The 23,188-nt window shown below is 35.7% G+C and overlaps 1 protein-coding gene across 3 annotated transcripts; it reads left to right on the top strand.

The window, feature by feature from the left end:
• Window positions 1-859: 859 nt before the first annotated feature.
• On the top strand, window positions 860-21,353 carry LOC131960080 (actin-binding LIM protein 1-like). Of its 3 annotated transcripts, XM_059325308.1 has the most exons (20): window positions 860-902; window positions 5,695-5,838; window positions 8,685-8,868; window positions 8,978-9,087; window positions 9,823-9,949; window positions 10,033-10,126; window positions 10,516-10,603; window positions 10,740-10,798; window positions 12,179-12,256; window positions 13,038-13,208; window positions 14,782-14,811; window positions 14,963-15,092; window positions 15,244-15,333; window positions 17,181-17,228; window positions 17,558-17,622; window positions 18,325-18,370; window positions 18,487-18,494; window positions 18,766-18,840; window positions 19,812-19,892; window positions 20,115-21,353. In XM_059325308.1, the coding sequence occupies exons 1-20, from the start codon at window positions 890-892 to the stop codon at window positions 20,226-20,228; spliced, it is 1,755 nt and encodes a 584-aa protein (XP_059181291.1). In that variant the 5' UTR covers window positions 860-889; the 3' UTR covers window positions 20,229-21,353. The 3 variants fall into 3 exon arrangements, with proteins under 3 accessions (XP_059181291.1, XP_059181289.1, XP_059181290.1); XM_059325306.1 differs by lacking the exons at window positions 15,244-15,333; window positions 19,812-19,892; window positions 20,115-21,353 and having other exon boundaries at window positions 17,178-17,228; window positions 18,487-18,830; XM_059325307.1 differs by lacking the exons at window positions 15,244-15,333; window positions 19,812-19,892; window positions 20,115-21,353 and having other exon boundaries at window positions 17,178-17,228; window positions 18,325-18,830.
• The last annotated feature ends 1,835 nt before the right edge of the window (window positions 21,354-23,188 follow it).

The raw sequence follows: 23,188 nt of genomic DNA, 5'->3' as shown, positions 1-23,188 counted from the left end.
GTTGCTGTTCTATTGCTGCCTCAATCGTTTAGTTTGTGTTGTTGTGTGACTTTTGTGTTTTAAAGGGCTAGTTTGGTTTCACCAAAGTCACGCAATAACACAAACAAACTAATTGAAGCAGTGGTAGAACCGCATCTGCTCTGTTCCATGAGGTAAAATTAATGTTTTTGTCAAAGGAGTCTGGTCATTTTGAAGTGAGCATAGATGGATATCACGGCTTCAGAAACTTACTGTAGGTAATACACTGACTATGAATAAGTATCTCACACAACCCCACTTAAAAAAATCCAAACTATCCCTTTAACGCTGACTCATTCGACTGCTGTCTCAATATAAAGTTTTAGTCACACTTACTGTCAGTATTGCACCTCATTTATAGAGTTAAATGACTTCAGACTGAGCCTGCATGCTTTAGGAGACACCTCATATATTCAGTTTGCTAGTTTAGAAAAAAGAGGATTCACAAAGTGCCAGAGAATGAGTTTCTAAAGCCAGAAAAAATAACAGCAGGTAATGTAATCACTGAGTCCTCTATACTGAGAAACTGTCTCATCGTAGAGACACTAATATTACAGGAATATTCTAGGAACAGAAAGTATGTGTGATTTACCTAAAACAATATATTTTAACTAAATGATACTTTACTTTATCATCATTTCATGTCTGGGATTCAGTTATTCTCTTGTTCCGTATGGTTGAGGTCATGTTTCAGAAGCATGGAGTATATAATGCCACTCCTACGTCCTCTTTGAGAACACACACACACCTACACACACACTCCTGCCCTCTGTGTTTTGGACCTCCCCCTTTCACATGGACCAGCAGTCCAGTTAGTTCCTCTCCTCACTCTGCAGTGAGCGCTCCCACAGACGCGTGGAAACCAACTGTCATGAAAGAGAAAGGTAGACATTTTTAATCATGTGTGTGTGTGTAGCAGAGGACGAGAAAGAGGGTGTGTGTCAGCTTGTGCGTTATGTTTATCTTTATGTATATATGACTTGTTTGTAACTTGATAAGTATAAAGCATTTTGGTCTCAGAGCTTCATTCATGATTACATTGTATTGTAAGTCATCTGTTGTTAGTTCTCATTGATCGTTTTAAAGGTAAAAACGAATATTGCTTATGATTTTGTCTCCTTATGTTAACAGCTCCTGCAAGTAATGTTATGACAGTTACACAGTTGTATTACAAAACTGTTTGGTAAAAGGTAAATCTGGTAGGGCTTGGGTGATATTTCTAGTCTCTGGATTCTGAAAACAATATGACATTAACTTATGAAAATGATGACATTTCTTACCTGTTAAGGCTTAGCAAACAGTGATGGTTCTCAAACTTTTCCAAAATCCATAAACTGAATTTGGCAATAAATACTGTGGTTGCCAAGTAGGGAAAAGTGCATCGTTGAGCATCACGTTGGGTGAAGAGCAGCATGTGATTTTTAGCAATGTTTCTGAATTAAGCAGTGTCTTGCTCTCATTGTTTTATTCTCAGTAAAATACTCTCACTTATTTCACTAAACTAGAAACTTGAAAATAATATAGAAAAGCCCCCGAAAAACTGTATTTTTCCGTCCTGAAAGAAATGCTCCACTGCTTAAAAGAAGTAGTATATTTGAATTTTTACACTCATTTTACATCTTAGTTACTGAGCAATTAAGAGCTTTCCAAATGGGAATTGTTTTCCTTGACATCCTCAATGATATTCCATTACATTCCCAGAAAACTGGGCGTTCCTGAGAGGCAGGTGCATAATAACCTCCTGAATTTTCTCTAAAAATCAAATTTGCAACCAAAATAACTATCAAGGTGGCCAAAAACTCTAAAGAACACAAATACAGCTTGTAAGGCACATAATATAATTTAAACAATAAAAAGTATTGATATGACCTCATTGTGTGGTTACGATAATAGTCAGTTTACATAGCTAACATTTCATTACTTTGTACTTTACGTAAAATTAGAATGAGGTATATTTAAACAAAATTCTGCAGACTTGAAATAGAAACTCCCTCACTCCTTACACACGTACACAGATGCAGATTTTCATAGCTGGAGTAGTGGACTGTGTGATTAGCTGTCCGTCTCAGGTTTCTCCCCACTTGCTGTCTTTCTAAATCTACCATTTGCTAATACTTGACACCATATCAACTTCACATTCTGGGAAAGAAAGAGCAGAAGACATTTTTGGACTCTTAAAATATTTCCACATGAGGAGGACTGCATGTGAGTTTTCCCATTTACACAAGAGAAAAAGAAACCATACACAGAGTATACATTATATACACAATAACACCACACATAGGCATAGGTTTCAGAGGGTTCGCAGGGGGGCCGTCCCCCTGAATATTTTGGAACATGTGCATTTGTCTCCCCCTAATGAAAACATGAACGATGCAGAGGACTTTTATTTTGAAGAACAGTTGTAACGTGATTCATAGAAATAACAAGGCCCCTGGTAAAGTAAAGTTATGCGTATTGTTGACTCAGCAGGAAAGTAAATATTTGAAAGCAGCCTGAATGCATTATATTACATCAATTTTTACATTTTGAATCATCACTAAGCACCAAAATGTCCACCATAAAGCATAAAATTGCAGGAAATGTCCCATATGTACCCCCACTTTATGTGTCTCCCACCCCAATGTTGAAACGCCTGTGCTAAAAGTTAAAGGATTTGATTACAGTCATAAAATTTTAGGTTCTTCCTGCCAATAGAAGAGCAGAAAGAGGACATCGTGTGACGGTAATCACGTGCAATCTGACCTTTAAAAAAAAAAAATCTGGTGAAAAAAAGTGTTATTTCTGTCAAACTTGACAAAATCTCAATGGGAATGTAACCCGTGCTTTTGGCCATGGCACTCCAACAATGACTGGAAACACAGCCAAGCTGGCTTCGGTCCTGGAACGCTTCAGATATTTGTTAATGACAGAGCTGTGAAGCGGACACAACAACAGAACTACTGCTGCTGCTCTTTAGAAATGTTTCAAAGTTCAGTTTTGTTGTAAACTAACTGATAAAGAAAGGACAGGATAGTATATTTTATTGCAACAGCAATACAATAGTGTGTGGTACTTGTGGTAAACTGTAAAACTTTTTTGTTTCGTTTGCTTATTTATGTCTTTATTACTCGACTAGACTTAATTGAACAGCTCCAGGATGTTAATTTATGGATTATAATCATCATTAATACAGCCTGCACTACAGCAGCTGTAGTTATATTCACCACACCACTGCATAATGTGCACACTATCTGTCTATACAGCTGTCAAATCAGTTACAGTGAGCTTTATATTAACCTTTGAGGAGCATGGTCTCCTAATCTAGTTTGTTACTTCATGCTTGTTACCATAGTGACAAATCTCTCCTGTTGTGGGGGCAGACTTGGGGCCACATACCGATGGTGTTTGACTCAATTTTCACGAGGCCGAATTGGGAAAAACATTTTTCCTTCTAGCTGAGTAAGTGTGAGGAAATCTCTCTGTTTGGGTCAAATAAGTTGAGACACAACTCATGCGTGTCAGTGCAGCTGAGATCCACTGCGGTTTATATCCAGCGTAACTATTACCTGGTTAATATGTGGATTTTTCATGAGTTTTCTGTAGTAAAACTGTATATAGAAGAAAGGAAAGTCGTTATCTATTTGTATGCTTGGTGTCCACACAGCGCTCTCACCGTGCCACATTCTTTCCCCTCTCTTCTCTGCTAATCACATTCAAGACCTCTCAAGAGGGCTGTGATTAGATTGTACAGGCATCCACTGCATATACACATGAAAGAGACAGAAAAGTCTTGCTACAGTATGATACTAGCCAGTGTTGGAAATTTTTTGTAAAGATGGGGCTCATTTTAACTACTTAATATACTGTTATGGCGTTTGATAAAAAGAAAAACTCCAATCACTTTAAATTGATCATGTTTTTAAAGTTAAATCTTGACCTGAAAAGTAACTAAAGTTGTCAGCTAAATGTGCCGTACATAAAGTATAAAAGTACAATATTAGCCCCTAAAATGTAGTGAAATAGAAGTATTAAGTTATATACAATGGAAATACTAACTTAAACTACTGTACTTGAGTAAATGTACTTAGTTACATTCCACCACTGTGGCTGGCACACAAGCTCATGTAGAATACTGATTGAGGGCAATTGCCGTGAGTTTTCTGTCTTTGTTTGTGTATGTGTGTGTCAGTGCAAAAGCATTGCGTGTCTGTACTTACGTTCAGTTATGTAAGCACTGACAGGACGGTTCTGAGGGCCTGTTGTATTGTAATGAACCGCTCAGGCTGGAAGGATAAACCTGCTGGAAGTATTGGAAGATGTGTATCCTAATACCCCCAGGCCAAAAAAATTAGCATAGCCCATACCTTGTGTTTATTCCTAATCAACAATGTTAGCGTGCAAGCACACATGTGTACGTGCGTTAGGTAAAGATTAGCATGTTTGCTATGGTAATAATAGCAGCATGTTATTGTCATGTGAGCATGGGGTCACAATGTTCCTAGGGTCCTATTTCTCTTGATATAGACTTACATTGTAAAATATTTGTAAGGTCTAGTTTTGCAGTTCAAAGTGCAAAATAACAAAGGGTGATGTGAGGATGTTTTAAGTGTAGACCGTTAAACATCTTTTAAGCCACTTTGGAGAAATGTCAAAAGTCAAGAAAACTTTCTTGCCTTCAAATTTGAGGGCGTATTGAGAAGTAGATCATCAGTAGGCTATAAGCTAGAGGTGGCTTCTGCTCACAATTACATAATGTTTACTGGGTTAAACATTACAGAGTATGCTAAGCTTATGTGTTTGCATGCTAACATTTGTTAATAAGGAACAAACAAAGTATAGGCTAGGCTAACGTCAATAGTTTTCCAGATTTTTGGTCACAAAAAGTTCACCTTTTGTGGCTCAAGTACATTATGTTTATTCCTAGTGATCACAAATGTTAGCACGCTAACACACACGCTTAGCCTGTTGGGTAATGAGTAATGTTTATCATGTTCAACACGGTAAAGAATATATGTAATTCAGAGTACTAGCATGATCATTCTAGCACGTTCTAGCATTTAGCGTTAGCTAAAATCACTAATGGGCCTCAGTCCAGGCCCACATAGCTGCTAGGCTAGTTTTTCCTAAATTTATTGCTAAATTGACGATTGAACCTTTAACATTTCAACATTCCTTGCGTGACAAGTTATGTTAGCAAAGACTTACAGTACTTTGGATGTACACATGAAAGTGTAGAAATTACTTGACATAACTGAGAGTGGCAGTTTTTTTAAAAGGGGGATGCAAAACGACAGTAGTTTAACCCTCTGAACCCCAAGTTGTTGCTCTTTTTACATTTTCTTGTCTGTGGCCTTGTGTTTCAATATGGAAACCCTGTACCTCCATGGAAAACAGCACAACCATAGCTAGAAGTGTGAACAACTTATACATTCATGTTTTGCAGTATATCACAGTTTTAATGACATAAACCATAAAGTGCCCACAAATGTTATAAATATTGTGGATATTTGGGTCTCCATATATACATATTGAACTATTTGCAATTTTTCAACCACTTTAATCCTCTCTCCTGTCCTCTCCTCTCTGCACTGTGAAAACAGCCTGCTGTTATGCACGATATTCAGTGAATATTTGTCATATGAATGTCACGTAAATGTAACCGATTCATTTATTGCTTCCTCTCCTCTCCTGTAGTGCTACATGCTCAGGATGGGTGCCACTCGAGTCCCTCAGCAGGGAAGCGGGTCATCCAGTGCTTCAGGTGTGGGGAGCCATGCAAGGGAGAGGTGCTGCGAGTCCAAAACAGCCACTTCCACATAAACTGCTTTTCCTGCAAGGGTGAGTTTCATCATTATATGCACTTTTGAATGATCCTGCAATCACATCTCCATTATTAGTGTCTAAATTTGGATATTAGGGAAACTAAAGAGCAGTAAAATTAACTGAATTCCTGCAAGTGCAGTAGAGATGCAGTTGTGACTGACTTGAACACATTATGACTGAATTCCAGACTTCAGCTGCAATCACTTTTTGAAATAAGGCTGCTCTGTAACATGATGTCATCAGAGATCTGATATTATTGTTAATTTTCCAATTAAAATAAAACATGCACACAACATTTGACCCTTATGGTTGCATTAAAACGTCTTTTTTTCAGTAGGTTAGTTTTAAATTGAGCAGAAATAGCTGTTCATTCATTCGTAAGACTTTTGGTGCCATCAAATTCAATTTATTATGAAATATTCTGCATCTACAATGGGCTGTTGTGAGAACAGCCCGGCTTGTCAGACAGTCATTCACGGAAGTTACTTTGTTGCGTGGAAAACATATTTCCCTCAGCAGGCTATTGTCTCCTCTAATTGAAACCGACAAGCTTCTCATGTTGTTGCCCTTTCATCACATTGCGACGGTGTTTACTGCATGAAGGAAACAAAGAGACTTTCAGTGCAGAGAAGCCTGCAGTATTTTAACAGTGGGAAAACCTGGGGAATAATGTGAATTAAAACAAACCTAAACAAAGTAAATTTAACTTCATGGTACAGAACAAGGGGGTAGAAGGATTGTCCCAGTAAAAACAATGTTGTTATAACTAAGTTAAGTTAAATTAGTATAAATGCAGTTAAGAACCACTTGCTTTGTGCATGGATGGTTTACTGAAAGGGCAAAGGGAAAGAGAAAGAGGCCTTCACCTAAAAAAATGTCACTCAAAGAGACATGTACCAGCAAGGAAGAGATGCAAAAACAACACAAAGAAACCTAAAATGACTAAAAAGCAACTCAAAAAGACTAAAAAGTGACCAAAACAATTACTAAGAGACACAAAACAACTACAAAGAGAAATAAAATGACACAAAGAGCCAAAGCAATTACAATGTAGTACATATTCTCTGTAAACACATGTAGTGTGTGTTTTATTCAGGCTTAAAAATAGTATTTTTTTTTAAATAAGACACATAGACCTTGTGAATGAGCTGCAGTAGGACAGGAATAGAGTGACATAAATCTGCCCGTGGCATCTCTCTGTGCATTCTGCGGTGGCAGGTTCAGAAGGACAGTGTCAGGAACGGGTTGTGTGGTATCAAATGACTTCAAACAAGCTTGGAGAAAACACTGGCTCCCTGTCAGTAACTTGTCAAACACATAAACACTTCAGAGACCCTGGCAGAGACATGAGGTCAGACAACCCAAATAGCCCTTATCTCATGTCTTTGATAGATGATGTAGTTTTTGTTACCTTACAACTTTGGTAACAGCTAACAAAAAGGTGACAATATAAACTGGAAATTAATTGTTACTGAACCAAACTACAAAACGCATACAAATGTTATTCATACAGACCGTATCATATAGTAAAAAAAAGTTACAAAAAACTTAATAATAAAAGACCCAAACATTATTCATTTTCAAGCAAAAGACATAATATGCAAACGAATGCAAACAAAGACAAAGAATGACTTCTGGTTAATATCAGGTTAAAAGCTTAGTCAATACAAATATGAGATAACTGAAAAAAGCATGATAGCAATGTTAAAGCTTGTTTTGCAAAAAGAATTAAGTGAAGAATGTGTTTGGATGAATTAATTTTAGTAAATTGTTGTGTGTGTTGTTATTTGAGATCTTTGGCTACTTGGTCAACCACAAGCTGAAACGCATTTTGTCGACTTATAAAGTTATTGCAGTAGTGGTAGAACTTTTTGTTGGGTGCCATGCCATTGTTCTAATGGCTCATTATTCCAAAACACCAATAGTTTAAACTTCCCACAGGACCAAAAGCCCATAGTGTGAAGGCCTGTTATCCCAAAAACAAAAGCTCACTTCAGTTGATTCAGTTGATTAAGTTCACGGAAAAGCTGTTCAAGTTGAATAAGAGGTGATATGTCTTTGTCGCAAAGACAAACTTTACGTTATGATGTATTTGATATCTGTTAATCTGAGCAATATGTTAACCCTCCTGTTATGTTTGTTTTTTTAAAGAACAGCAATAACCCAGGGCATGTTTAATCATCCAAAAGTGAAAGAAACTACCCATCTATTTGACTGTGGTTGGCCCAAAATGCAAATACCCAATAAACATTGTTTATATTTCATTAATAACTCCATTACTAACAATTTCAATCAATATTTAGTGCAAAGGTGTTCTTTATCTCTTACAGATCATGGTTCAATGAGGATAATTCACTCTTTTTTTCTTAAAAAATGCATGTTACATTTTTTTTAATGTACATTGGAAAGACCTACTTAAAAATACAATGGTTTTACATAACATCATTTTTTAAAATGACTTTAATTTTTTTTTCTTTTTATGAAAAAATACTTTTAGATACTTTTTATTTTATTTAAATTGTTTTAGTTTGAAATGGGTCAATTTGACCCGCAACATAACGAGGAGGAGGGTTAACAACGTCTGGAAAGTGGTAAGAGTGGGAGTCACTAAATTGGTCTATGGCCTTTTAGTCCAATAGAGCATTTTTGGGGGGAATTATTGGGGTTTTGTCATAATGGGCCTCGGATCGCTAGTCTCCATTTGTCTGTCTGCCATTTGATCTATCGGAGTTGTTGTTGAGTGAAAAACGACAACTTTCACATACAGATTCCACTGATCCAAAGATAATAAAAACAAAAACAAAAACACATTATTGTAGCTTTAATGTTTTCCGTTGTCATCTATCTCTCCCTGTGTGCAGTGTGTGGCTGTGATCTGGCTCAGAGTGGCTTCTTCATGAAGAACGGGGATTACCTCTGCCCGCTGGACTTCCAGAGGCTGCATGGCACACTCTGCAACAACTGTGGAGACTTTGTGGAGGGACAGGTGGTCACAGTCTTGGGGAAAACCTACCATCCTGGCTGCTTTGTCTGCACCATTTGCAAGTAATTGTGGAAGAAAAATATACACTTTTGTAGTTTAGATACAGAAAAACTTCCTTTTTTTCTTCAAAGAATTGTGTTGTGTACATCTGTATCATTGTCTGTTTCTCAGACACCCCTTCCCTGCTGGGGATTGCGTCACTTTCAGTGGAAAGGACTGCCTCTGTCATCGCTGTATCCGACCCGTATCTCCAACTCGTAACGACATCAGCTGTTCCAGTAGTAAGTGCACTGTTGTATGATTTACTCTCCAAGTAAGTCCATTTGATCCATTGTGTTCACATCCAAGAATATTTATTAATGAAGCTTTAAAAAAACCCAAAGACTTTGATCCCATGCAGACATAATCAGACAGTGGATTATGTTCTGAACATTGGCCATCTGTGGCCACAACACTGAGTTGACATTAGCTTAAAAATCTGGTTATCTTGCTGGGATCCAAGTCTATGACTCAGTATGGACTAAGAGACACAGCAGAACTCAACTTGTCCTTATCCACCTGGCAACTATAGATAGGACAGAGAGGATACAGGCTCAGAAAGCCTCAGGATTAACAGGATCTCTCTTTAGGACTGTACAGAAAGGTGCTTATTTCAAAGAAAATCTACAGTAAATAGCACAGCTATTCATATAGTTGGGTTTATTTATGTATCTCCAGGAATAATTAAGAAGAACAGAGGTACTACAACCAAAGACTATAAAAAATGGGTGTGACATCACCCATTGGTTTGAGGTTTTGAAGCCTTGAGTTTGGTGTTTTGGTCGTTGCCATCTTGGTTTTCTTGGAGCCAGAGGTGACCATATTTGGACTTGAGGGTAGCGCTTGAGAAGAGGATGCTAAGTTATCCACTAATGCTAGCACAAGCGCAGTCCAGATTTAGTTGGCCCAGCATATTTAACTTTAACTGAATGTGTGTGTGTGTGTGTGTGTGTGTGTGTGTGTGTGTGTGTTCTCAGACTGCTCTGGCTGTGGCAGAGACATAAAGAACGGCCAGGCTCTGTTAGCACTGGGTGGTCAGTGGCACCTTGGCTGCTTCAAGTGTAAAGCCTGCAGGAAAGTGCTGAGCGGAGAATATATCAGCAAGTAAATACACATCTTTTGTTCATTTTTATTGTAATAGACAGAAAAGAAAATGTGTTGTTAATTTCAAGTGTCTTGTCTTTCAGGGATGGCGTTCCCTATTGTGAGAGGGACTATCAGATTCAGTTTGGGGTACAATGTGAAGCATGTCAAAAGTTTATAAGTGGAAAAGTCCTCGAGGTGAGACACATTTATCACATTTATTTTAGTAAGGTTACACTCCTGATTGTATTCATATTTGCATTACTTGTAACTGAAATAGATTTTGTGACATGTCTTCACTTAAAAGTCCTTTTTTTCTTCTCAAAATTGATATCAATTTGACTTGAGGGTCAGTGGTTCTGACACACCTAAACAAACACACTTTTTTTTTTACATTTTAATTTGACTGAATGTACTTGTTGTCCCTCTTCATTTGAAATTGGTACATTGCATATTAGTACATTTTGGTTGTTTCAATGTTGTATTAAACTGTAGAAAACCACTATCAAACAGAAGTTGTTATTGAAATTATATATATATATTTTGTTCTAACTGTGTTCTTTTACTTTTCTCATTATCTGCTATAGGCAGGGGAGAAACATTATCACCCCGGTTGTGCAAGATGCAGCCGATGTGGCAAAATGTTCACAGAAGGTGAAGAAATGTATCTACAAGGTCAGTGGGAGAAAGTACACATTATATATTAATATAGTTAACATTTTATTTAATGCAAAATGCTTCAAACTGCTTTCTGTTCACTGTGGATTTCTTTTGACATTGTGAAGTGTGTGTGCTTTCCCTGTCTTTGCAGGATCAACAGTTTGGCACCCAGACTGCAGCGACAGCAGCAGAACTGAGGACAGTTACATGGTATGACTTCTTTTAATCAACACTCGACCTCTGTGATATACAATTTAATGTGTGGTAGAAGTTGTATGCAGATTAGATTTCGATCAAGGGTCATGACACCATATCATATATATCATTTCTCAAAATACCTGTTACTGTCCAGCTGGTGCAATTATCTATGTGTCCTCACACATTCTCTTCCTTCCCAGGTCTGCAGACCAAAAACACCTCTTGATTTCTTTTTCCCCCCTCATAAACTGAAGGTTAATATTGTGAGCGGGCCTGCTTTTTGCACTGATGGTTTTCTACAATGAACAGGCTGTAATCTCACGTCTTGAGCTTCACGCTTGTTTTATATGCAACACTATTCTCATCAGGCTGGCCATGTAGAACTTATGCACTCATTCAAAGGCTTATTCATACCCTGCAAGAACAGATACGTTTGTTCTCTCTCCCAGGGCTGCAAGAACTGAATGATGTTGTTCTGATTTTGCAGCCCTGGGAGAGAGAACAAATCTATCTGTTTTTGACACATCATCTGGGAAGCACTTTTTTCTTGTGTGGTGTCCAAGAACTATTGTGTGATTGTTAAGAAATTTGAATTTGACGTGTGCTGCAGTGGGAGAGCCCTATAAGGACTTATTGCACTTGAGTTTGTTATGAAGTAAATGTATGAGCCTTAAGGAAGGCTAATTAATAATTATTACATATTTTACATATGTATTAATATGTCATGTTTCTAGAACATTTCTTCTTTCAGACTCATGGAAAGAAAACATGGATAGCAGAACTTAGAGCTTAGACATATATATTTTTTTAATTAATAATGGAGTGATTAAAAGAGATATCTAAGATTTCCCTTTGGAAAACCTTTGACTCTAATATGTCAATAAAATGTAAAAAATATTTTGAACTTGGAAATGTTTTGGAAATGTATACAAATTAGTCAAAAACAACAACATTTGCATATTCAATTATAAAATGTCAGAAAACTTGCCTTGATGTAAAAAAAATAATGGTGAAATTTGTTTTTTACCCTATTCACCTGTAGAGTCTCCCGTTAAAAACAACTGAGCTGTAGCATATGATATTTCAATGTTGACTTTGGCGCATGCTTGGCTGTGCTATTTCCTGTCATCTACAACTAGTGCCCTCACAATTTACAGTAATGTGCACCAATGTATTATGCAATACAAAAGTGTGGCTGATATCATTATCAGGTACAAATAAAGGTGTGTGCTTACTACATGGACCAATGCACATGAATTGCATGATGCCAGGCCCACACTGCACACTGCTGCCTTGTGACTTCTCATGCTTGTTTTCTGACATTGAAAGAAAAGAATAGAAGTTTCTCAGCATGCTATGACTCAAACTAACAGGTGTTTTTTCTTCCTTTAGCCCACTAGATCCTCATCTGAAAGCTCCTGTTCCAGGCCGGGCTCATGCACTCCGGGGAGTCCTGGTCGAACTATCTGTGTAAGTCCTGGTGACAACATCAGCTCAACACCTTCCATGGTGCATTATTCACCGTGGTTTGATTTCCATTTCATTTATTCTTTATTTATGCAGGGGAGTCGTATGGACAAAGTGTCTCTCTTGCAAGATCTTTCTTATTAAATTAAGACAAAATTTTAGGAAAATAGCCAATGTAAAAAAAAGAATAAAAAAAAAGTGAAATAATCTATAAATCAATCTGTAATTTTTTCAGCTTTACCTTGACTGATCGGAACTAGTTTTTATCTTTTGAGAGAAAAATGGGTTTTCAATTGTGGTTAACTGATGAACCTTGAAAGTTTCCTCAAATTAACCACACATTGAACAGGAATTTAGATTTATTTGCTTTATCAATTTGAATTCATTGGCAATTCAGATTGAATTTGATCACAAAAACAACCTGGTGCTTTTGGTGTTTGTTTGTTTCCTCCATCCGTTCTATTATGATCCATAGACTGTTGGTTTACTGTGAGGAATAAACTTTAACCCCGTCACAATATGAGCCAAAAACCATTCAGCTTTTTTATACTTCACAGCATGAGAAATAATATATGTAGTGAAGCAGAAACCGGCCATAGATTGTCATATTAATCTGTCCACTTCCTGTGCCAAAGTCAGACCATTGTAGTGGGATTAAAGTTTCATTCCTCCTTGAAGTGATGTAACCTTTGACCTTTCACCTGACGTAACCCATGCTGTCTGCTCCTTCTACCTTCCACCTTCTGTGTCCCACCCTCCCCTCTCCTCCCTGTCCTGGTCCCAGGCAAAAGTAGATAATGAGATCATTGATTACCGAGACTTAGCAGCCATTCCCAGAGTCAAGGCTATATATGATATAGAGCATCCAGATATGATATCTTATAAGTCTGTGAACGACCACTCCTCTACTTTGGACAACAAAGGCAACAGACAGGACAGGCAAAGCCCTGCAGAGGTAACTTTATTCAATGCTCCAACTTCCAGTGGCATGTTTGTGTGTCATTGTTTTGATGTTTCTTTTCTTGGTTTGATTTGTAAGTCAAACCAAGTGTTTTGTTTTTCTATTTGACTGTGGTTGGCCCAAAATGTAAAGACATTTATTGTGAAAAATGTCAATTTTTAAGTGTGTTTTGGAGCAATACTGCTGCAACATTAACAAAAAAACTTTAAATATAATATATGGCAGGCATTCAATACTTATTTACTTCTCCCATATTAAGGATTTGGTTGATTCTGTGATGCAGAGCAGCTTAAAATCCAACCAGCGAATGTTAATTTGCATACTTAATTTAGAGTAAGGTGATCAACAAACAAACACGGTTAGTTGCTTTTTACTGTCATTAAGTGTCCATTAATGATCATTAGGTTCTTAACAGTAGTTCCAACCCTTTTTGGGTTTGATATACCAGATGAACTTGCATACCCCTGTTAAGTAAATCGGCAATTGTTGAGTTTTTCATACAATTAACTGTCAATATTTAGGTGGTCAGCAATACTACTGCTACTGGTACTTGGATTGAAGCTTAATGTTTCAGCAGTTAAGCCATTACTTTAACTAACTATTCTTACTGTTTATCCATTAGCTACTTTAAGCTAAATATTTCAACGGTTAATCCATAAGCAACTTTACGCTAACTTTTTCAACCATTTATCCATTAGGCTACTGTTTATCCATTACTTTTAACTATTTCAACAATTTATCGATTAGCTACTTTAAGATAACCATTTTAACGTTTTATTGATTAGCTACTTTAAGCTAACCATTTTAACGTTTTATCGATTAGCTACTTTGTGCTAAGTATTTCAGTGTTTATCATTTAGCTACTTTAAGCTAACTTTTTCAACCATTAACCCATTATTGTTAATCCAATTACTTTAAGCTATTCTTAGTGTTTACCCATAACGCTAACTATTTAAACGGTTTATCCATTAGCTACTTTAAGCTAACTATTTTAATTATTTATCCAGTAGTTTCTACCATTTATTAATTAACTACCTTTAACATGCTACTTTCACACGCTCTTACATATTTGCAACATGTAGTGGTCAGGTATTACAATTAACTTAGTATGTAGATAATATATTCTCCTAATCAAATTCTAATTTCTGTTTCTTCAAATCAGTTTCCACACATGACAACTACAGAAGTAACCTCTTGGACACACGTCATTTTTTTAAAAACATTTTTTTAAAAGTCAGAATAACTTAAAACCTTTTTAATAATACCCTTTTGTTCAACACTTTCCCCGTCTTCCTAAATGTGAAAACCTCATAACTCCAAAACTGGTGATTTTTCAAATTCAGCTAAAGATTACAGAACATTATAGATTTAGAACATTATACATGTCTTCATCTTGAAAACATTTTCAAATGCATACGCATGCATAGCGGATAAAATACGGTTGTCTTCTTTTTTTGTATCTGACAAATTTGGAGTTAAAAGGTTTTAACCTGAAGTGTCTATAGTGTATTTTATGTTTCTTTCAAGTTCATACATTCATTTTTCTCCTTCTGTCATTTTGATTTAGTCCCCAGGAAATGTATCTGAAACCACAGAGGTAAATATTTGTTTTATTACTTTCAAATTAGAGCAGACTTACTACAGTCATGTACAGTACAGTCTGTGGCAGGCTCCCTATTAAAATCCTATTTAACTCTGGTTGATTTGTTGTGTATTTCACACTAGTTTTGTGTCTTCCTTCTTTTAAGGAGAGTTATGAAGTCAGAAAGCGCATACCAAAATCTACAAGCCATGGATATTTTGGAGTTCATGCAACGTACAATCGTCACAGCTACACTCCAACTCTGCCCAGATCACCACAACACTTCCACCGGCCAGGTAAGAAAAGTGTACAAAAGCACAGATCTCAATCTTCTTATCACCTCTGTACAGATTATTAGTCTCCCTCTGCTCACATTCTCTCTGTTTTACCTTATCTCCTCCACCTCCACAACTCCTCCTTCCACTTCTTTTGTGGAATAACACACAGGAATGATGCTTTCTCCCTCTTTATCCTCTGGCAAAAATGACACATGCCCCACTTCCCCTTTATGTCACCACTTTCTCCCTCACACCAAAGGTAAGAACCCCTACTCTTCCCTCTGTCACCTTTTTCTGCATCCCTTCTCCTGCCCTGGTATGACCTTACCTTTCAATCTACTCTATACGTCATATCAAACACTTAAATTTAATGGCAAACCCACCATGTATGTTCGAAACTACCAGGGACTGTGATGAGGTATTTCTACACCCAAATAACTGAAAATGTAAGGTTTAAGGGTCAGAATAATAAGAAGGATGGTGATGAGATTTCACTTTATTTTTAGAAACACTGAGCCATCTAGTGGCCAAAGAGAGTGAAGAGACTATCTCACTGGATGAGACACACATCATCAACACATCATCCATTGATCTTCTCCTTTATTTTCCCATTTTGCATATTTTACTTCACCATACTTTTTCTTCTTCTTCTTCTTCTTCTTCTTCTTCTTCTCTTGTTTTGTCACATCACCCACCCCTCAGTATAAATCTGGTTTGATTGATCAAATAATTAAATATTTCTGTTCCTGTTCCCAACTTCACTCACACATTCCTCTACAGCCGCACCTATTTATAGCAGTGCAGTTATTTTTCTAAAGCCTGTTTTATTGTGTGTGTGTGGATGAGGTATGACAAGCTCTGACCACTAATTGTTGGCATGTTTTTGGTGGTGAAAATCACTCACAACCCACTAACAACACAACACCACAGCCTTGTTTCTGTATAGTGAGTAGTGTATTTCTTTATTTAGGAACGGTCTTTATGCTCAGTAGATTTGAAATGATCTTAAAGATAATTTCTGATACTCCACAATAACATTAAATTCAACTGCATTTAAGAAAATGTTGATGTACCACACTTGGCATGTTATTTTTTTTTTTTAGGTGCAGCCAGCAGATTTATAAGTTGTTCTGTAACAAACATTTCCAAACCCTCTAGGGGCCACAGTTTGTGTGTGTTTGTTTTCATACCAATTGGCTAAAAAGGGGGCATGGCAATGTAAACGGACTCTTATAAAAAGTTGAATCATTTCCAAAAGAATTCAAACTTACACAATATTTTGTGTAGAGGTTGTTCATGAGTAACTGTTCTAACTGTTCATGCCAGCTGGCAAAAAGGGGGTGAGGCAGTAGGAGTGGCCTATAACAAAATGTTGCATACCTTATATAATAATTCACGTTTCGTGGAAAAACAAACCGTTTGTTGTCGTCATCAAGATCAAGATTCAAGATCAAGATCAAGATTTACTTTATTGTCATTGTATTGAAAAAAGTATACAACAACATTTACATATGCTTCTCATATATAAGGTGCTTAAAAAGACATTCAGACATTATGCACATTTAATAAATTGTCTAAAAAGATAATAAATAGTGTAAATGTAAAAGATAAAGTGGCAATGGATGCAAATTATGTGTTATTGTCTATTCATCATCACATTCGATCAGAGTTCAACAAAAAACATAACAACAAATTTCCCATCTTTTGGTGGCCACAGTTTTCACCAAGGAGGGAGAAATTTGGCATTGAAGTGTATGAGAGGTTGTTTGTGAGTGAATTGTGAATATGCGGATAATGCATGTACATGGTCACAGCCATTGTGAATTCATGCTTGTTCTATGATAAGTGCTGTAAAGGTTACTACAATTATTGTGCATGCGATGAACCTTTGCTGTACTTAAGTAAGTAAATTATATGAACAGGTGCTCTATTATACTGACTGGTCTCAAATTAGGAAAATGTCCTATTATAGAGTTATCTATTTTTTTAAATTCTTTTTCATGTAAAGTGCAACAGTTCAAACATGAAAAAACAGCCGGATACACTGCAGACGGTTTTTTCTTTAGAATTATTATTTGCTGATGTTGCATTCTTTTCTATCAGCAGATGAAGGCGTCAACATGTACAAGAGGCCTCCAATTTATAAACAGCAAGGTACAATCTTTCATCCAACTTTGAGTTAATTTAAATGCTGCTTAAATCATTTAAACATGATTTTTAAAGCTACTCTTTGGTATTTCAGCTATCTTGTTTTAAAGAAGAAGAGGCATTCTCACCTCCTACTTATGCAATTGTGTTGTACACCTAAAAATAGAGCAGTACTGAGAAGTCTGTTTTACAGAACTATTAGCTAAAGGCTAAGAAAAGAACCCGGTGAGGTTTATTCTACTCAGTAAGTCTGATCTGACTTGGGCAAAAAGCCGAGTCTGGCTGTAAGTCGCGTCATGATGAGCTAATCTGTCTCCTGTTTCACTTTCACATAGATACAAATTCCTCCACATCCCAAACATCCTCTTTGCCTGGATACGGTCACAACGGCCTCAATCCGGTAAGAGCAACATCATGGATACATCATTCTCTCTTTAGCTTTATTGTGTAAGGTTATTTGGTGGCCTTTTTAGTCAGTAGGCTGAATTTAGTACAAATATACAGTCATGGGAAAAATTATTAGACCACCCTTTTCTTCAGTTTCTTGTTCATTTTAATGCCTGGTACAACTAAAGGTACATTTGTTTGGACACATATAATGATAACAACAATAATCAATAAATAGCTCGCAAGAGTTTAATTTCAGAGTTGATATCTAGCCATTTTCCATGGTTTTCTTGATAATAACCAAATTCATTGTAAAAAAAAACCCCATGGAAAATGGCTAGATATCAGCTCTTAAATTAAACTCTTATAAGCTATTTTTGTTGTTGTCATTATATTCGTCCAAACAACTGTACCTTTAGTTGTTCCAGGCATTAAAATGAACAAGAAATTGAAGAAAACAATGGTCTAATAATTTTTTCCATGACTGTAGATCGTTGTACAGTAAACTTGTTTTGAAGTTTAACTAAATCAAGAATATGGAGTCCAGCCAGCTCAATGGAGAGATTATGACACAATTCATCATGACACACAACAAACTAGTGATTCTTTATGCTCTAAAAGGTAGCTTTAGAACAGAACTTAATACGATTTATAAGTTTTGTCCAACTAAATGAATAGAAATGTTTCTTCTATTTCCTTCCTTCTTCATGCTAAGCCACGGTCAGCTGATTTCTCCCACTACAGCAACGACAGATTAAGAGGTAAGTATTTAGAGATATTTATTATTTATCATGAATGTTGGTAATAACTAAAATATGAACTCAATTCATTAGAAATTAATTTGTTTTGCTTCTCTACCTTTCCCTCTGCCTTTCAGACTTTAAGGTATGTGAGAAGAACTTTTATGTGATATTGAATTACTGCTTGTGATTCTTTTTGCTGTTCCATTTACTGCATTTCCAAAGCACTGGCCTCACCTCATTGTCTGCATGAGCATATTTATTAAGAAGTATACATTCAACTCAGTTTCAGTTCAAAATTGCACTTGCACTCTTTAACACACATTTTCTAAATATACTTTACTTGCAATAATTGGGCCAAATGATTAATCCCGCCATGACATTCTCCCATTGCACGTGTTTGCTTCATTCTGTAGCTCCTCCATGACGGTCCACATCCATTAGCACGAATGGACAGAGGAGTGTCTATGCCTAATTTGTTGGAACCAAAAGCAAGTATTTTTTGTATATTCATTAAAAACATTTTTGTAAAACAGTAAGTAAAAAATGTGGAAATTTTTAAAAGGAATACATTTTTAAAAATAAATAAATGTGGATATATAGATGAAGACAGGATATTATATATAAGAATAATTACAAAAATGTTCTTTTATTTTAAGATTTAAGATTTTTTTCTGTTTTATATATATATATATATATATATATATATATATATATATATATATATATATATATATATATATATATATAATATATCCATATTCAGTTATCTATTGTATGGAAATGAATCTATTTTTCTTTATTTGTTCTTTCTGTATAATGTATTTTTTTTTTTAAACTTACATCCATTTATTTTTCCTTATTAATTTCCTTATTGCTAATGCTATTCCTTGAAAGGCTAAGCTGTCAATCAACCTGCTTTGGGCGGGACTTCCTGCCCGGGCTAAGTAGTCAGTTTCTCTGCTTTGGAGGGATTTTTTTTTAGCACAAGTGTTATTTTTTTCAACTCTTTATATTCCACATTTATTTTGTTATAATTTTTCAGAATTTTTCTTTTTTATGACACTCATATAACTCCATATACAAGAAAAGAGTTGTCACTTAGACCCATTATGTTCTGTACCTATAAGCACCTTTAAAAGAGTAATAATACATACAAATGGCAAAATACAGGTTTCAAGTACATTAACGTCCTCTCTAAATAATAGTTATGGAAAAATACACTTAAGGCTAATTACAGCAAAATCTTATGCTTCTCTGTGAAGGCTGAAACACTGGTCCTACAGACTATAATGCATGACAACTGTGCAGTTGTTATACAAGATGCATATTTGCATGTTACATGATGTTCTAACGTCATCTCATATCTCAGTAGCTCATATAACGAACAAAGCATTGTGTTTAGTAGAGTGTGTGAAAATAGACTTATAATGCATTCTCAACCAGCCTTTGTTTTGTCAAGGTCTACCCGTATGAACTGCTCGCAGTTAGTAGTAGAGGTCGAGTGAAGCTTCCCAAGGATGTTGACAGAACAAGACTGGAGGTACAGTAATATATGAGAAAGTTTGCCAAAATAGACACAAGTTCAAAATGAGTTCCAAATTTTTCATTTCCTTTTTAAATCAATGTTCAACCTTGTGCAAAGCTACAAATATGTAGAAGTTACTTGGATGTTGATACATTTTTAGTTTTTAAGGACATATTTTGTTTTTTCGGCTGCAGCTTTTCCACAGTTTATTTGATTATTTTCTTGTTTTCTTTGCAGCGTCACTTATCCCCAGATTCCTTCTTCGAGATATTTGGCATGGAAGTTCAAGAATTTAATATGCTTCCACTGTGGAAACGTAATGACATGAAGAAGAGGGCAAATCTCTTTTAAATGTTGCCTAATGCAACTCTTTTATGCAGTACATGTCAACTTCTGATGACCCATTATGTTTACTTCTTTGCATTTGACAGAAAAAATAGACACAAAGTCCAGTTAGTTTCTGACAACATGAGAGCTCAACTTACTATAGTCTTGGCTATTATTATTTTGTCTTACTATAGTCAGCCCTGTCTCTCCAGGTTCATATTGGACTATTGAGCTTTATACAATTTATCTCCATTCATTGTAAATGAAGTGTGGCATTTTAATAACCTGCCCAAAAGTGAAAAGTATACAGAAAGTAAAAGGTTCTTTGATGCCAGAGACCAGACTGTTTGAACCAACAACTGATGTTTCCTGACATTTTGATAGTGAAAGCAATATTTTCATTACCTAATCTGAGCTCAACCTCTAAAATCAGTATTGGCTAAACTTAAAAGAATGTACTGCTGTTATGTTTTCACTTGACTCATGGTTCAGATCAGCAAAAATGCTCAGTGAGGAGTGATTGTGCAAAACCTTGGATTGTGGTCAGTGACAACATTTTTGATTGGGAAATGTTTGGGAAATGTTTTTTTGAGATTATTTATTCCTAAAATATCTTCACATGCAACTACAAGATGGATAGAGTTAGGCACAGTAAGGGTAATGTATCAACATGTAGTTTTATCCATGAGAAAAAGTTGTTTTTTTTCTGCTTGCCTTCTGTAAATGAAATAATAATTGATTGCAGAAAATAGACTTTGAGAGTGGTTAGGGTATTTATGGAGTTTACATCAGAGACATAGTCAAAGTTAGCTGGTCCTGAATAAAAGCCTTTTATCAACACATAATTCTGATATTTAATGGCTTCCTCAATCCCTCATTGTTACTTTTGTATGATATTTTTGTTATTCAGTTGATTCTCACTTTGTTGTCTCCTGGTTATGCAAATGTTTAAACACAAAACTGGAAATATTTCTATGTCACTAAATGATAACTGAGATTATTTGGACTGTCATAGGAATAATTAAGATGCTTTGACACTTTTGTTTGTTTTATGTGTTCCGCTGACTTATCACTGTATATGTTACCCTCACACTGCTGTCCCATGACTCTGCCTCAAGCGCCCTAAATAAAATCTTGCACTTCTTAAAAGTTGAGTAGTTAAATGTCTCTTTTTTGACAGAATTAATAAGGCTGTGGGTGTAAGATGATGTCTGTTTTGAGGCCATATTTGTATATATAACTTACATTTTTTGTGCATCTCCTGGGAGATTCTTACAGTCAATCGCAAAAAAAAAAAAGAGAAACACTACTAATCTGACTACAGTATGCATCTCCTTAGCATGTGAAATTCATGCAGAATCAGTAATTAATACAGCTTTAGAAATGAAGAACTTTCCTGTCTACCTGCTACAGTTATTCTGAAAGTCATCCATAACATCTTGCTAAATTTGCATGATTTTAATAGTGCAAAAAAATAAATAAGCCGCCTATTGTTATGAAATAAATGTAGTAAGTTATGTATATTTTTCTAGGGTGATTCTGAGCTAGTTTTTGATAAGACAACAGGTGGTGCACCAGTACACTGGGGGTTACCATAAGACAACAGCATGACAACATTTTCATAACATCAGATTTAGCAACACTTCATATTTTAACTCATAAAACCAGACACATGGTTGAATAAAATTGCAAAATTCCCTGACTTAACTGCACCTGCTATCTATCACTCATACATTCCTATTTGATTTGGCTCCAACATATTTTTACATGTTTGTTTTTTTTTGTTCCATCCCTAAACGTGAGTCAGTGTTTGACTCAGCCATTGGACATTTAAGACCAACAGATGGTGCTCTGGAGTCTGGAATCGAAACACTACTTCAGGATAGCTTTCCATGTTTGAAATGAACATTTGGCAGGCTTTATTTCAGCTTAAATTTGAGACAGTCTGTTTTCTTAATTTGCATTCTTCAAAATGGCATGCAGAAGTAGTAGTAGTAGTGTAAAAATAGCTTCCATTTAGATCCTTTTCTTTTGTAACCTACTAAATCAGCCCCAATAGCAAGACAGAATAGATAGATAACAGATAATTTAAACAAATTCAATTATGATCAAAAGTACCACATTCGTGCTTTGTTTCTGTTTGGCTCATTACTCATCTGTTGTGAACATGATTGACGTAGTGGGCTTTTGTTCCCCTAGTCTCATTTGTTTAACAGAGTGTCATGGAGGTACTGTGTAGTAGTGCACTTTATGGCTTTAGATTTTTGCATGCACGTAATGAATGGTCAAATAATCAATGTGCCCTCATGTTTATAAGTAATCTTAACCAAGTAAAGCTTTGATATACATGGATCATTTTCATCCGAGGTACCACTTTTTGACGGTTTTGACTGTAGCAGCCAATTTTTTCAATGTTGGGAAAAGAAAGAATTTGAAATGTTTTAACAAATACCTTTATTTTCTTTTTTGCTTTCTTATCCTGTTGGTATGGATTCAAAAGATTAGTACTTGCATTTACTTACTCTTTTTTCACCCTTCTTCTTCTTCTTCTTAATAATAATAATAATAATAATAATAATAAAGTTAATTAGCTTACAGTACTTATCCATATCATCATCATTATTATTATTATTATTATAGTTTATTCAAATGTTTCCCTCTTTAACTAGCACATACCTGCACATTTCTCTGATCATAATTATGTATAATGAATATATGACATTCACACAAACACAATACTACCACTAACAAAAACAACGAATTCCAGTTTCATAAGTCTTGTGTCAACGGCTGTATATTTTGCTACATCTTTGTCTGTCTAATTTGTCACTTGTTTGTATATGTCTCACACACTGACAAACATTAGCACACACCCTCAAATGAAAAATATTAGCTTCAGAAAGAACATTTACTAATAACAATGGCAAGCTGAATAAATGCAGCCCACAGACTGTCATTTCAGATTGGAAGGAAAAATATTAGCT

Source organism: Centropristis striata, chromosome 21, assembly GCF_030273125.1.
Source record: "Centropristis striata isolate RG_2023a ecotype Rhode Island chromosome 21, C.striata_1.0, whole genome shotgun sequence".
In the NCBI taxonomy this organism is placed as follows: Eukaryota; Metazoa; Chordata; class Actinopteri; order Perciformes; family Serranidae; genus Centropristis; species Centropristis striata.
Note: the sequence above shows the minus strand (reverse complement) of the source record. Positions and strands in the feature narration are given on the sequence as shown.